The sequence below is a fragment of the Antennarius striatus genome, chromosome 14, assembly GCF_040054535.1.
Source record: "Antennarius striatus isolate MH-2024 chromosome 14, ASM4005453v1, whole genome shotgun sequence".
Lineage (NCBI taxonomy): Eukaryota > Metazoa > Chordata > Actinopteri > Lophiiformes > Antennariidae > Antennarius > Antennarius striatus.
This window is the reverse complement of record NC_090789.1, coordinates 5,584,717-5,601,008: the sequence shown is the minus strand read 5'-3', so window position 1 is coordinate 5,601,008 and position 16,292 is coordinate 5,584,717. Positions and strand designations below refer to the sequence as shown.

Here is a 16,292-nt window from a genome sequence, read left to right as displayed (position 1 = left end):
GGTTGAAAATGAACAGTGCCACCACTGATAGGCCTAATTGGCGAACAAGAAGAGGCCAGCAACTGGCAAGAGGGGTGGACTGGGGCTATTTCCTGCCACTCAGTGACTCATTTACAGAAAATAGACACCAATGCTGTGGTGAAGAGAAAGGACTTCCCATAATTTCAGGAAATGGAGGGTAAACAGAATGCAGCATGTTGATTGGCTACAGATACCTGTGCCAAAATGCATTCATAAAGTCTCTGGAATTACATGATGTCATGCTGAGGAGAACACAAGATTAATCACACACCAGGATTGCTGCCAGAGGGGATGGTTTGAAAATTCATTGTTTTGTGGGATAAAAATAGAGCAATCAGTGGTGTTTGTGGCTGATGGCGCTTCATGGACACAGCTGTAGCTTGCCCCTTCCTCTTCTTTGGAATTCAATCTTAGGCTGTTATCTGCTACTATCCCTCCATCAGTCCCTCAGTCTGATCCTCATCATCCATCCTTTGGTGGTGACGTTCGTTTCCTCCTCCTGCTCCAGCAAGGAGCCAGGAGTTAGAATCACCAAGTGTCACAAACAAGTTAGAATTAGACACTAACGGAGCTAAAAGTAAAGCATGTCACGTTCTACAGGAGAGCAGGTGAGAAGCTCGAATGTTTAACTGGATGATTCCTGGATCACATGCTACTATAGCAACATGGTGACCCAATCCTGCCTCTGATTGGCTCACTATGGCACCAATGTTTCTTTTGTAGTCTCTAAATTAACAACTACCTGAGAAATTTCATTATCATTGAGGTTATTGTCATTACAAAACCAGTTAAACACCATTGTATCATCCCTAAATGAAGCCTGAATTTGTAGATTCGCCTGATTTAACGTCACGAGACATCACCACTGATTGAACACTATTTTTATGGGCATGTGATTAAATAATTTCCAGGAGTGCTGGTCCTCTCAGCTCTCTCCACCCTAGATATCTCATCTCTAAGCTCCTCGTTTTGATGTGAGGATGATGAGCTCGATATGTGCAATCTATCTATCCATCTATCCATCCATCCATCCATCCATCCATCCATCCATCCATCCATCATTGAGCCCGGCCCTCAAAATCACCATGAAAAATGTTGAATTTGCTTCTACGCCAACTGAAAAGGGGAGTGTCAAGGCTGGGTAATAAACATGCAAAGCAACAGAATCCAAATTTTGCAGGGTACAGAACCAAACCAGTGAATAATCCATACAGGAGACACCCTACCCGTCAATTTTTTTCATGCTTATTCTTTCATCCATATATGTATATTGACTGTACATCTGCCATGTGCAAATAATGAGGCCAACAATCATGCTTTAAAATGTGAGGAGAAGCTTTACCAAAAACTGCCACCTCAGGGTGCATTCAGGCTCTGGTGTGTTGTTTGGAACCACTGATGTGTCTCTCTAAAGATGTTCACTGCAAATTATACTTCCTTGGTGAGTCATATGCTAATGAGGATGTAGCTCAGGTTTGCTAAGTAATAACCTAAGCCTCTGATATTGTACCACAACAGGAATATCAGCACGCATATGCACACATTAGCACTAATACTTATAAACAAATGCAATGGGAAATAATTTAATATAAAGTGATACAACATCACTAAGTTACTGATGGTAACGGGAAGGAAGACAGATGTGCTTTCTTTTAGCATCTCATCTAAAAACGGGGTTATTCTAGGTCTCTCCTCCATCATTCACTTTCCATTTTTCCCTCGATTACTTGCTGTCTAATATTCAGATAGTGTCCCGGTGTGTACGCTCAGGCAGGTAGGATTTTGCCGGTGTTGGTCTGTGTGTGTGAATAGCAATAAGAGTCTGGTTGGTGAAATGCTTGGGGGAACACACTGTACGAGGCGGAGTGTTCTGCAGAGTTGAAGATTACTACTGCACACCTTACAGGTTATCACAGGCAAACAAGCAAATAAATACAGAGGAGAACATACACACTCTCACTCTCTCTCTCTCACTCTCTCTCCCCTTCTCTCCCTCTCTCCCTCTCTCTCTCTCTCTCTCTCTCTCTCTCTCTCTCTCTCTCTCTCTCTCTCTCTCTCTCTCTCTCTCTCTCTCTCCTTACAAAATTGCCACCCAAAGGATGGAAACACAAGAACAAAAACTCACTCATCCTTTCATTCTCTTCCTGACAATCTTTTAATTCTTGAGTAACTCTGACAAGACCAGCCAAATAGAACATGAAGAAGATTCGCAGTAATTATAAATGCAGGATGCAGCACATGCAGCACATTCAGAGGCATTCAATCCTCAAAGCAGCATCTTGAATTTAACTGTCTCCTCCATAGCAAAGATCAATCCTCTTCTATCAGTGTCCAATAGCCTTTGTGGAGTTTGCAGTGAATGGATTGTGTTCATCAGGAGGATGTATTTCCCTTATATGTTAATGCAATAGGGTCAAAAATATCCAAAATGCAACAACGGCTGGATCTTAAAGTGAGCCGTCAAACAGCTCTCCTAAATTAATAGCTGCAAATGGAAGTATTAAGTAAGCAAGATAATATGCAATGATGAAATTTGATTATAGACCAGATCAACATATAATAGGATTAAAATATATTTTAGATCATGTGTGCCACATGAAACCAGTTTTCACCGTGAAGCATCTTGAGTCAGGTTTATAATTTGATGAGGATTTTCTTCTTCTAGACATTCCAGAGCTTAGTTCAGATTTGCCAAGAGACATTTTAGCTCTGATTTGAAAATGAAGTTGAATTCTACTGATTAGAGCAATATCATTATAGGCTAAACACCTCATTTCACAATAAGCTGAAGTTGCCATGGCTACAAATATTGATTGGCAACTTGATCTGTATTTATCAAATGCAATATGTGGCTTGAATGTCGTATTACTAAAAAAAACAACAACACAACCACAGTGAAGGGATATTTAACGATTGTGTAAGAATAGTTTGTGATGAGAATTTTCGGAAAGTTATTTAAGCAGATTTTGAAATTTCCTGAGATATCCAATCTCCTAGTTGGATATCTAGTGTGTACCCAGGAGTTTGTAAATCTATTTAATTCTATTCTTCACGCTAATGAGCACAACTCAACAGAACAACAGCATCCAGTCTGCACTAACACAACATACAGGCAGCGCCACCCCTACCTGCACCAGATTCCAGCCCTCCAAGGACTCGGCAATGATGGAGGTCACAGATGGGCAGACACCGCCGAAGATCATCAGGTGCTTGGGACCGTAGCATATGGCATCAAAGAAGGCCCTCAGCCCCTTGGCATTGTCACACTGCAGACACAGAGGGAGGAGGAGGGGGAGGAGAGAAGGGAGAAGTAGACAATGGGGAGAGAGAAAAGAGGCATTTTAATTAGCTTCTGTTGGGGGAATGTGAGAAAATAGTCTGAAACTCAGAAATTAAGATTAGATGCTGAAGAGACAAGAGTAGGAGGACAGGGTTATAGAAAATAATCTATGTATCTATCCATCGACCTAGCTGGGTTACCATGTAAACGTAAATCAACGTTTTTATTTTACATCCATCCATCTATCCATCCTCTTATAGCCGAGACAATTGCAATCTTTTCGTCTACAGCCGCTTGTCCATCTTGTCGGTCACAGATCTGTTGGAGCCTATCCCAGGTGACAAAAGGCAGGGTATACCTCAGATAAGACGACAGCTCATCACTGGGCTTCATTTTGCATCAAATTATACATATAAATGATGTCTGTTTGGTTGTAGCCGCACGTTTGGGGGGAAAATGGTTTTAATAGTTGGAGATAACATCAGATCTGATCACTCAATTGATCAGAATCAAAATCAGAATCCTTTAATATCCTTCAATAATCTCGAGGGGGAAATCAGGTGAAATGAATCACAGCTCACCAGGTTTAAAAGAAAAACTAGTGAACTAGTTTAATGCATTCTGCTTGTGAAATAAACAATATGGCATTTAAAGGAAATTTAACTTGTTGCCATTTCTAAGTGCTGTTGCACACACACTAACACACACTAACTGCCACATGCATGCGCACGCTTTGAGATCATCACACAGAACAATGTATCTCAAAGGATGCAGAGCCCCCCCACCTTCCCCAGTCCTGTGCTGCAGAATGCAGTAATTTCACGTCACTATGGCAACCAAAGGAAAAGAGTATGCGAAAATGGAGAGAAGAAATGAGGGAAGAAAAAAAAACCTGTAGGTTCCTATTAATCCCAACATGAGCAGTCGAATTGGTTCTACTGCGATGATATTTGTATCAGCGGTAAACACTTCCCCTCTCGGTCTTCTATTATTGCCACTCAATTCAGGATTTGTTACTGTGTGCGGCTAACAGATAGATGGACTGACTGAAAGGCAGGTGGAGTGTGTGTGTGTGTGTGTGTGTGTGTGTGTGTGTGTGTGTGTGTGTGTGTGTGTGTGTGTGTGTGTGTGTGTGTGTGTGTGTGTGTGTGTGTGTGCGCTCTTTCTGACACGTTCTATCTCATCTGGAGAGTTATTTGACCTTGTTAGCCGTCATCCAGCGGCTGAATGAGATTTCCAGCAGCGCAGCCGGCCCCTTCACAGCACAGATTGAAAAACAGAAAATCAAATGCGGGGGAATGAGACTCCTAACTGGACATGCAGGACTGTATGTTGTGATCCCTTTGTAACGGCATCAAGAGAACTGCAGGTATCATGACTGAAGGGTTGACACACATTTCCATTCTTGTGTCTGTTGAGTTGTTTTGTGAGGAGGGTAAGGGTTAAAAGGTTCCCTCTAGTGTAAACCTACCATGACCTCACTCTCTCACTGGTCACATAGTATTCTCAAGCATTAAAACTGGGCTGCACCTCCGTCCTTGACTGAGTTTGACTCACGAAGAATATCCTCTTTTATCTATTTAATTCTACATCAACTTGAAACACAAAATTAACATCGTATTGAGCAAGACTTGAAAGTAAAGATTGAGACCCTAAACTCAAACTGTTTACTAAGTTAATAAACCAGCTGAGATGTAGAATTACTTGTTCATAAGCCTCTATGCAACCAGTCGTGTTGCCCCCTGCTGGCTAGTAGAGAAAATACATGTGTCTAACACCCAGTGGCTTCATTACACCTGGTGATAAAACATGAAAGAAACAAGTAAATGCATATATAAATATATGCCACACATGCATTCACACAGGTAGAATAGAGAATACAGAAGGACAAATGCCAAACATAGATGCGAGTAGGGACATGCCTGTGGTAAATGAAAAAGAAAAGATGCGATTATACACAGTGTGGATTCCTTATCCCAGCCACACAGCTGAATAAAACAGCAGGCTATTAAAGAAGATATTCCATTTGCATTCTCTTATTATTCATTTCTCTCCAGCTGGCCATAACAAGGTGGGCTGGTAGGATTGTGGCTCTCAATTGGTTACCACGCAACAGCGAAAAAATGTGGGCAACTAAACTTGTCAATGGCACAATAGAGCTTGGTGATATTGCAGGTTTAAGCTGATTTATTATGGAGAGTGACAATAAAGTGTAGGTGGTAAAGAATGGTTATGTTCTTCACTCTTTCTCCGGCAAGGAAAAGAGTTTTCACAGTCTAACATGGCAGACCATTTACATGGTGACCACACTGATTGACCAAGGGTTTCCATATTTCTACAGGTGACCTCAACTAAACCTACTTAAGTCTCTTCAGTTTTTCAAAACAGCTTTTCTTTAATCTGTGTTAAACTCATTCAAAATAAGAGTAAGAGAAATTGTTTGATTATTTTCTTGATGGATTTACAAATTAGTTGGTGGATAATTGAGTAGAACTTTCTATCATGCATCAAACTGTATCCCACCAAAAGAACAAGACCCAAGACCCAATTTGAGAATCATTATTAAAACTACAATTAACTGAATTTTAGGACAACTTTGGACAACTAGCTTCATTGTTCATTGGGGTAAAGCTGAAATGAAATGCTACATCATTCTTCTTCTCCTTTTATCCCATCTTAGTTTGTTCACCCTCTCCTCCGTTTGCAACACACACATGCACACAACCGGTTACGATTGCTCACACAGCCTTGACCGTTTTTTGTTATCATGCTACTATCCACACAATGGTTATATTTGGCCTCTCATTAGGTAGCACAACCACTCAGACATTAATCAATACTTATTCAGCTATAGAGAATGCTTAATTCCAGATAGAGAAAGAGGCATAGAGGATGAGAAACATGAGACGCAAAGATAAAGGGACATGGAGATGGTGGAGATGATGGTGACAGAAAGGGCAGATCGAGGAAGTCAAATGGAGAGAGAGGAATACAGGAGGGGAAATGTATTAGCCTGACATTAAGTGTGCACTATAATAAAGCCCAGACAAGCAGTGTTATAAACCTGCCCTCCATTATAACCTCACAATGGAGTAATTCACGACCGTGAGATTGCTTCACTTGCTCACGATCATTCTCAGTGGCAGCACAGTGCCCTAAAGATTAGCAATAAGGCCACCAGTTATGGAACAAATACGCTGAATAGTAAATCTAAAGTGACTTTCGTTCAGTATAGCTAGAATTTCTCTATTGTGTTTTGTTATTTTTAAAAGTCTTTCATTCTTTATTTGCATTGAACAGCAATGAGACGTGTATTTCTAGAATCCCCAAGCAGCCACTGAGAGGATTTAGGATCCGGCTGTATCAGAGAAATATCCTCTAAACCAAATTAAGAGGGAAACAAATATAACAGTTCTGAAGAAGTTATGAAGAAGAAGCAGTCATCATAGAGAGAAAAGCAGAGCAGCACTTAACTTCTAGGAGGAGCAAAAAGAAATACTACAGTACTTTATTTCCTCCCCTAGTCTGAAATCTAATTCCTGGCATTTGGAGGCCATTTGGAGCTGATCGATGGGGTTAACGCCCGTAGTAATCTGTTTGACCGGCTTGGGAGGCGGCCAAGGAAGGTAAGTTGTGTGAGAGAAGAGAAAGACAGAGGAAGTGAGAGAGAGAGAGAGAGAGAGAGAGAGAGAGAGAGAGAGAGAGAGAGAGAGAAGAGAGAGAGAGAGATTTGGTGGAATGGTAGAATCACCACCATGTGATCTCCTGCTGCTCGTCCTGTTAAGCCTCTGATTCCAAACAAACTTCCGACAAAATTCACTCTGTTGATGTTTTACTCTTGACAAATGTCTCCCCTCAGTTTGACATTTTAACGCGGTGAGTTTGCAGAAGTACGTTCACAATTTAGAGGACATTATTGATGGGACGGCTGGCGACGCAAGAATTTATTTCGAATGCACCTCAGTATATCGTCTCTATTACCAAACCTCACTCTGACCTTTAGACAAAGCTGCTGAGATCCATCCCTTCTGATCTATCGTCACTTTATGACATTAACCTACTGTTCTTTGGCTCTGATATATCATATTCAATTAGGTTAAATGTGAGGAAACAGCTGCCATAAAATGTCAATAAATTTTTTTTTTTTAACCCCATTATCCATTGTACCAAGAGATCATTTGCATTCATTTTGTATTTTTTAATCAAAATTCTGTCTTAGAAATGTCTTGGAACACCTTTAAAGGTCAACATGCATAAATGGCCCCTTTTTTTTCATAACTTCAGACCATATTGTTGTGGTAATATATCTGTGGCATATTAAAACAGGAAACGCCCCATCCATAAATCAGGCTTATCAATATGATCAAAGTCAGTGATCAGTTTTAAGAGAACAAAGCTTAAACAGCAGGGCAGATCAACACCTAAGACTGATTTGGTGCAAGAAGCAGAGGAAACTTACAGGTCCTTGTGTGACAAAGACAGCTGTGACAAAGAAGGTGTTTTGTTGGCCACATGTCGACAAATGATATGATGTAGGATGACAATGAGCTTCCCCTCTTTGAAGACCAGCGGCCTCACACCGACAGGCTCTACAGCGTGTTCCATATGTGTGCGTGTCTTTATATGTGCATGAACACGTGTGTTTCATTGTGACAAGAACAAGAAGTGATCAGAGCACCAGGCTGGAGTTAACCATGATGAAATGCCTTGTTAGCGCTGCAAACACAGGCAGCTGCACCTGTCCCTGTCTAATGCAAATTACAGCACCCAAATCAGCAACCCGAGGCCCGATACACACGCACACACGTGCCACAGAAAACATGTGTGTGTCATTGTTGAAAAAGTGACTGTATGTGCGTGTGTGTGTGTGTCTGTGTGTGTGTCCGTAAGAGAGAGGACGATATAGAGAAAAGGGGAGGGGATCTTAATGTCCCGTTTATTCATGTTTAGACAGGTTATTAATTGAGAACACACTCCTCCAGGATACCACCACCGAAATGCGTTGTTTTACATGTTTTTGCCTTGTTTGTCTGTTTTAATGCAATGTGATGTAACTTAGTTCACTTATAAGTTGTGAATATGTACCTGTGAACACATTTGTTTATTTATTTAGTCATCCTGTACACATATTTTTTTTATATATCTTCAAGTTTGATTTATTTTTTTATCCATCTAACCGTTTTTCCACCCTGGTGGAATTTATCCCAGCTAGCTGGCGGGGGAGGTGGGATACACCCTGGACACATCACCAGCTGAGACTTGTATTTTTTAGATAATTTTAAATTCAGTCACTATAATATTTTAATGCTGTAATATTAATAACTATATTTGTAAAACAGTATGTATAGCATAGTTACAAAGTTTCAAAAATAAGGTTAAAAATTAATAAACTGCTACTATTGACAAATAAAGAGTGGATTAGAAGAGCCAAACGGGGGTCTGATGGATAAAAATTTACATTTAACCCCAGGAAAACCATAATATACTGTATTTTAAAAAATACATTTAAAGAGGATGAAAAGCCAACCAGTCTGATCTCATCCAGGACCGAGCTCCAAAGTGGGATAGGCGTAGTACCAAAGACTTGAAGATAGAATTCTGAATGGTGAAAAAGATGCTTCTCATTCTCAATGTCTAATGCACCAATGACAAAAATTTACCTGTAAAAGACTTTCAAATAATCAATCACATAATAGTAAATCCAACACCTGATGAATGACTCTGTGTGAATACAGTTTGAGTCATCCTGCCCTCCAGATGTGTGTATTTTAATCCTGTCCTGATGTTTGGAGCCCCCATGCAGCTGCAGTGCAGCAGATGCATGAAGCTGGTACCTCTAACGGCTACATCTGCCTCCTGCTTGCACTCCTCGGCAAATTACTTCCACATCTCCAGGCCAGGAGAGGAAATGTGAGCCCGACTGAATCCGGCGAACCATAAGTCTGGCATTATAAAGCCCTATATAGTTAGTAGTGTGCAGCTAATAGGTCAGATCTAAAGGAGATTATCTATTTAATGGCTGTCGATACCGGTTACTCTCAAGATTGGGACGGAGGAGGGGGGGAGCTCTGCTGCGTTTGTCAACCAGTCTGTTACGGTTAAGCTATGGTTTTACTGTTTTAGTGTAAAAGCAAAGCAACTGCAGTATATTTAATTATCCTAACTGTAAATCAATATTAATTTGATAAAGAGGACTCCCTCGAGTTCACTGGGGTCACGCATCCATCAATTAAGGTCAACTGCTTCTGACTGAACTTCTTGCGCAGCAGCAGTAGCCTCGTCTCGCCCGCTACCATCCATACACACAAGAGACAAAAGATCTTTAAGAACCTAGAGCAATTTGTACGACGTCAATGAGACCCTCGGCTACTGAGAGGTCCACTTCAGTGTAACACAGCACCGACAGAACCACTGAGAGGATGCCTGGCATTAGAAAGACTTTAGAAACCAATGCAAAAAAGAAAAAGTAAGAGATGGAAAAGAGCAGCAGAGGGAGAAAATGGAGAGTAGAGGTAAGGATGAAGTACGAGCTATGTGCGCAGTGAGCATCAAGGCTCCTTGTGGTAACATTTAGACAGCAGGCCCTGGTGTATACAAGGAGAGTACACATTGATTCAGAGCGAGTGGATGAAGTAAAATTGAAAGCAAGGAAGGAAAGCAAAGGAAGATGTGCAGGAGTTGTGTTGTTGTTTCCAATCTATTCCCTTCACACTGCATGGCTGCAGTACAGAGAAAAACAAGGGATAAAGGAAACCACTACTTGTCTTGGGGGAGACTGCCCTTTACAATCCTCTACAATCCATCTCTCCACCTCGCTTGTAATTACATCCAATCTATCCCTTGCTTTTTTTATTTGGAGAAGTCAGATGGCAACTGAGATAACCATGATGGTAGGATGGGGGAATAGATCTCATTCTTTCCTTTTCAAACACATATACACCAAATAAATCAGCAAAAGCGCCATCATAATCAAAACCCCGTATATTAAGACACAGCGGCTAGTGCAGTAACCTGACATAAGGTCAAATTGGCAGCGATACTAAAATCACTACAAACACATTGTACCATTATTAGCAATCTGCTGTGCTGAGAGCAGACAGAGTTAAGCCTATTACAGGTTGTTGTGGTTTTTGAAAGGCCTGACAACAGCTGGAACACGCTGCAATATCCAGCAAAGGGGACAAACAGACCAAAGAGAAAGACCAAAGCGTAATCCCAGTGAAAGGAGTCAATTGCTCACTGAGGAGACGCCGGCCATGAGAGGATAGCCGAGGAGGGAGAGGAGGGCTAAAGAAAACATTGGAGACTATCACATCCATCCTGCGGAGCAACTTTGAGTCAGTGGAGCAAAAGAGGGATTCTGGAAGTTCTTACTTTTCTCATGCTTATCACAGATAACATGACGTGATCGTTCAGCTGACTGTTTACTAGTCTGTCTGTCTTTTTTTTGCCATCAGGGAGATGCTTTAATTTGTGCATCTGCAAAAAAGCAGAATGGGAGGAATGGGGGCTGTGTGTCCTTTAGCATTAAAGGTCCTCCATTCCTTCGCATGAGAAGCTGGCAGTCGGTCAATGAAAGGAAGAAGAGACGGGACAAAGGATGACTGAATGAATGAATTTTGTGAATGCTACAGTAAAGGCTGAGTGCAGCATGGGGTTAAGAGTCAGCTCAATGGTACTGTCTTTGTCCACTGGGTTACTGCAGGGAGAAACGCCAGCAAGTCTGTTTGCAATTCCTCCAAAGTCTATTTGATTTGTGGAGTTATATTATCTGCTGTTACTGGACCCAAAGCATTCCTCATCATTTCTTCCTTGTGTTTTATAACGTCGGCCAGCCCTAATGGACTCCCCCCTTTTTGATATATTTGCTAGATTGTGCTTGTGTTTTTCTCAAGCAGCCTATAAACTGAATAATAGCAGAGAACATAAAAATCCCTCATATTCCTGGTCAATTAGGGATAATGAAGCTTTAGGGATGGCCACTATGTGAAAATTTCCACCAATCTATCTATTTTCTCTTTGTTAATCTTTCTGAACATTCTTTCACCATATATATGATTGATCTCCGCTTTCAGAGAAATTTAAGTCACTGCATCCACTTTTTATTAGCAGCCTTCGTAAGTCTGCTTATCTTTAGCTGCAATGTCTGCAAGAGCAGAGACCAACGGTTTTACCCAGGTTAGTACACAAATCAAATGCTGGGCAGTCTTGAATGATTGCAAAATTTCACTGTATGAACCTGGATTACGTGTGTCATCTTTTCGATAATACATCAGCAATATTAAAATTACATCGTGACTGACGCTGATGCCATGTAAAGACTGTAAATCATCATTGACGTCAAGCTGCTCGTCCCCATGCAATCATTTGCATGAGGGAGACACTTTAACCTTTCCCCCCCATCTGCAGCCCATCCGCTATTAATCACAAAAATATTTTAACTCTGCTTGCCAGATCTGCAGATTAACAGCAGTGACCTCTTTCCTTTTTTCTTTTTCATTCGCTCTTCATGTTAAACAGTGACTGCTTGGATGTGGCTTTACATCAAAAAGACAAAATGCTGCATCCGGAACAAAAAACCTCAAAGCTAATACTAAAGCTAACCATTTACACTGTGTGCACATACACACATACCTCCTCCAACTAAGGAAAAATATTGTTTTGTTGATTTTGAAGAAACTGAAGTATTTAATTTCAATACATTTTGTTGTATTTCAAATTAGCATCTGTGTATGATCATGAAAGTAAATTATGACAAAAGTCAGACAATTCAAATAATTTTAATATAACTAAAGATATTAAGCCATACAATATAATGATCGGAAAAACAATTAAAATAAAAGTCACAGAAGGAAAGATTACATATATTGACTGTTTTATATTTTAATTCAATTTATACTGTTTAGATTTTATTTTATACTGTTTATATTTTAATACTGTAATATTTTTAAATTTTATACTGTTTATATTTTAGTTATAGTTTAGTATATAAGTCCTGTTAGTGCTGCATGTGTCTGTCTGTTAGTGTAATGTATGTCTTGTGGTATGTCCTGTGATGTCAATGTTTCCTTTTCTCCTGGTGTTTATCCAGTATTATTTGTTATTTAATGCCTGAGCAGTGGATATATGCAATTTCCTCCGGGATTAATAAAGTATCTATCTATCTATCTATCTATCTATCTATCTATCTATCTATCTATCTATCTATCTATCTATCTATCTATCTATCTATCTATCTATCTATCTATCTATCTATCTATCTATCTATCTATCTATCTATCTATCTATCTATCTATCTATCTATCTATCTATCTATCTATCTATCTATCTATCTATCTATCTTTAAATCTCGACTACAGATCCAAAGAAAAATGCTCTAGAGATTCCCATGATTCAACCTGATCCCGCCTGGTAGAAACATTTCTTGAATTCCATCCCCCAGTAATACATGTTTTATGGTAGATATTCAAATCCCAAGCCAGGAAAACTCTATTGACACCATCAGAGTTGTATTCTCATATGTGACGATGCTCCTCCAGAGACATTCTGACTACATTATTCAGCTCTTTCCACAGGGGGAGTTGTTTTGAGTACCTGCAATGTAAAACAGCTATTAATGTAGTAAAGTCACCTGGTCTTTTGCAAGACCAGGTTTGCAACAGAAGTCATGTTTGTGCTCGTGCAATGATGTTGGCACTGCCAGTAGTCCTTTCTACTATTGGATGTCTATTAATGACCATTCAGAGAGTATAAAAAGACAGATTCTGCAGTTGACACTTCATCAGGTCTAAAGGGACAAAAAACTGGCAGGTTACTCATCTTTCTCCAAATTAGGAGGATGATCTTGACACTTTTTTGATAAGATAGACCTGTTTTTTTCCCACATAAGACAGTTGGGTTCTGAGAAGTACAGGCATGATGGGATGCCTGTACTTCTCAGTACTGGGAGTGTGTGTTTGTATGTGTAGTTTTGTGTGTGTGTGTGTGTGTGTGTGTGTGTGTGTGTGTGTGTGTGTGTGTGTGTGTGTGTGTGTGTGTGTGTGTGTGTGTGTGTGTGTGTGTGTGTGTGTGTGTGTGTGTGTGTGTGTGTGTGTGTGTGTGTGTGTGTGTGTGTGTGTGTGTGTGTGTGTGTGTGTTGAGGATAGACCAGCCCTCCTCTGAAGCCGAGGAATTCTCATGTCCACACACATCAATCTTGTTACAGGAGAACACCGCCTCACAAGAATCATGGTCTCATATCTCTGCTTGGATAGGACTAAATCTTTCTTCTACTCTATACACTGCTTCTGTCTCTCATGTTCTCATTCTTTCTCCCTTCGTCTAGCAGTTACTTGCACCCGTCCTCTTCTATCTCTCACCCGGTTCTCAGTTCCTCCCCAGTCACTTCCTACCTCTGATCCATCCTTTTCTGGTCTGTATCTCCGCTCATTCTAAGCAGATTGCAACATTATAAAGACTCGCGGTGGTGAGCACTGCGTCATTAACACGTCTCCTCTGCATGTTAGCAGTGCGGTTTTTCTACTCAAACATCTCCGTTAAACACCTGATCACATTAGCCTCAAAAGATAATAATGCAAATGCGCAAATCAATCAGTTACATTCGCTGACAATTGATTAAAACGCCACTGTTGGGAGAGCAAAGAGGTTTGCAGAATAAATGTAGGATACAAATGTACCTTTAATTAACTTTAAAGATGGGAAAAATTATTATTTCTTCCTATCGTAAGTGTGAAAATGTCACAAGTATGACTGCTGTGATTCGTAAAAAACAAATCATCCAAGTTTTACAAACTTGTTCTGCTGCTTTTACGAAAGCAGACATTGCAAAAATAAATTTTATATTCTTTGAACATTTCGGGTTTTCAAAAATGACTCTGTTTGCCTGCTTTGGAGCAACGGTGATTCACATCAACAGGCCACCAACACATGCAGACACACACACAAACACCATAGGAATTCATCAAGTGGCGAGTATTCAGCCTGGCTTGGGGACCATGGCAACAGTGTCCACAAACAATCATCTATCACCAGCAGCTACAAGAGCCCCACATACATGGACACACACACACACACACACACACACACACACACACACACACACGCACACACACACACACACACACACACACACACACACACACACACACATAATTTAACCAGGTGTTCGGCTCTTGTCTCACAATGGCTAATTTCCGGGGCAAATGAACACTGCAGTTGAAGGCATTGACTGTGAGTACTTGTCGTGTCTAATGAATCGCTTATTGACTTGCCTGCATTGAGGTGACAGGAAAGACACAGCAATAAGAAAGATATGCCCTCCTCCATACCCCCCAATGCACTCCCACCCTCCACTCATGAAGCACGAATGTGACGGTCCCAGCGATCGGACAATACGGTCTCGTTTGAGAAGCTGACGTACAACACAGTGTTGCCATAGCTACTGAGAAAGAGAGAGGAATGAGGTGATGAAGACAGGAGAGACAGAAGGGGCTGGACTACAAAGGAAAATTAATTTGTGTACAAGGCCATGTCGCAAACTAAATTGCTTTTTTTTTTTCTCAGTTGGGACAGAGGCAGGGGATGTTGATTGTGTGGATAAAAGTAACCGCGCATGTCTCGTGTGTGTGTGTGTGTGTGTGTGTGTGTGTGTGTGTGTGTGTGTGTGTGTGTGTGTGTGTGTGTGTGTGTGTGTGTGTGTGTGTGTGTGTAAATGTGTATTTGTGTATACAGCCAGATGCCATCTCAATAGATGACAGGCAGAATGAATGAAGTGTTGCAGAATGTCAGAAGGCTCTTCATTACACAGGCTTTTAAATAAAACAGACTGCAATGCTCGAAATAATGTGCAGGCCAAAGAGAAGGACAGCCGCGCTAATGAAAAATAAAGAGAAAGAAAAATACCAGATAAATTTGCTATGTTTGTATGTCATGACACGCTCATACAAACACCAGCAGGCAGAGAAGAACATGTGAAAGGACGCATTTCATGTATCTCTCTGACACACACAAACACACGTACACACACACACACACACACACACACACACACACATACAAGCAAGTGAAGGATTTTTCCTTTTGTGGCATGACAAGTCGTCTGAATTCTACGGTTGTCTAAGTAGGTCATGCAGCCTTTTCAGAGTTCCAGTCCTCCCCACGCTGCATCAAAAATGCATAAATCCCTGCACATTCTCCCTGCAAGCAGCTTCCCAGGCCAGCTAAAGCACATCTTTAGTGATTCTAATCCCATCAAAGGTGGTTCTGCTAGTATGTAGACACAACATGGGATGAGAAATGCCTTCTCCGGTAGTTACTGTACGTTCATGACTTCTCCTTTATCAAAGAGCGGGTAGGGGTTCAGGGCGTCCTGATGCAGATCCAATTAGTGGATAGGTGCTAGGTGCTGATGGTGGGGCGAGATACAAATAAATGGTGGATGCAAAGCTACAGTATGTCTGGTGCAACTTGTGTTGAAAAAAAAAAAGGGAGCCGAGCATTTTTGGTCCCAGCGGTCGAGGCTGGTTAGCGATGTTATCTCTGAAGATACACTCCACTGTCTGAGGAGGCGAGCAGAAGAGGTACAAAGTGAAGGCAGGTGAGATAAGCACTGGCATCCTTCTGGACAATGGAGGACCAGTGAAGATACAGTATGCTTACACACCGTGTAAGTCTTCTGGCTTCAAATTTAAATGTATAACAACAGTATTCTTCATTCTCCTGCATCCACAAATTAATCGGTGGCATTAAAATCTATTAAAATAAAAACTAATTAAAGACTTTGAAAGCTTTGTTGTTTAAATTCATAGACGTCACATTCAATTATAGAAAGAAATCTCATGTGCGTCAGGCATGTGACATCAAACGTTTCTTCCTGTCTGTTGCTCTGGGTTTTGAATTATTTTATGGATGAATAATTAAATAGATTACAATAATAGTCTTCCTCTGTTACACACCAACCTCTGACCACTGAGCCACCAAAGGGGTTGTGTGT

At 40.8% G+C, this 16,292-nt stretch overlaps 1 protein-coding gene across 1 annotated transcript in view; it reads right to left on the bottom strand.

The window, feature by feature from the left end:
* The window catches only part of gabbr2 (gamma-aminobutyric acid (GABA) B receptor, 2), a 147,039-nt gene that overhangs the window by 100,112 nt on the left and 30,635 nt on the right, over positions 1 to 16,292 (bottom strand). The window contains exon 2 of the mRNA XM_068332446.1: positions 3,150 to 3,287. Coding sequence (XP_068188547.1) covers positions 3,150 to 3,287 — 138 coding nt within the window. The remainder of the gene's footprint in view (positions 1 to 3,149; positions 3,288 to 16,292) is intronic.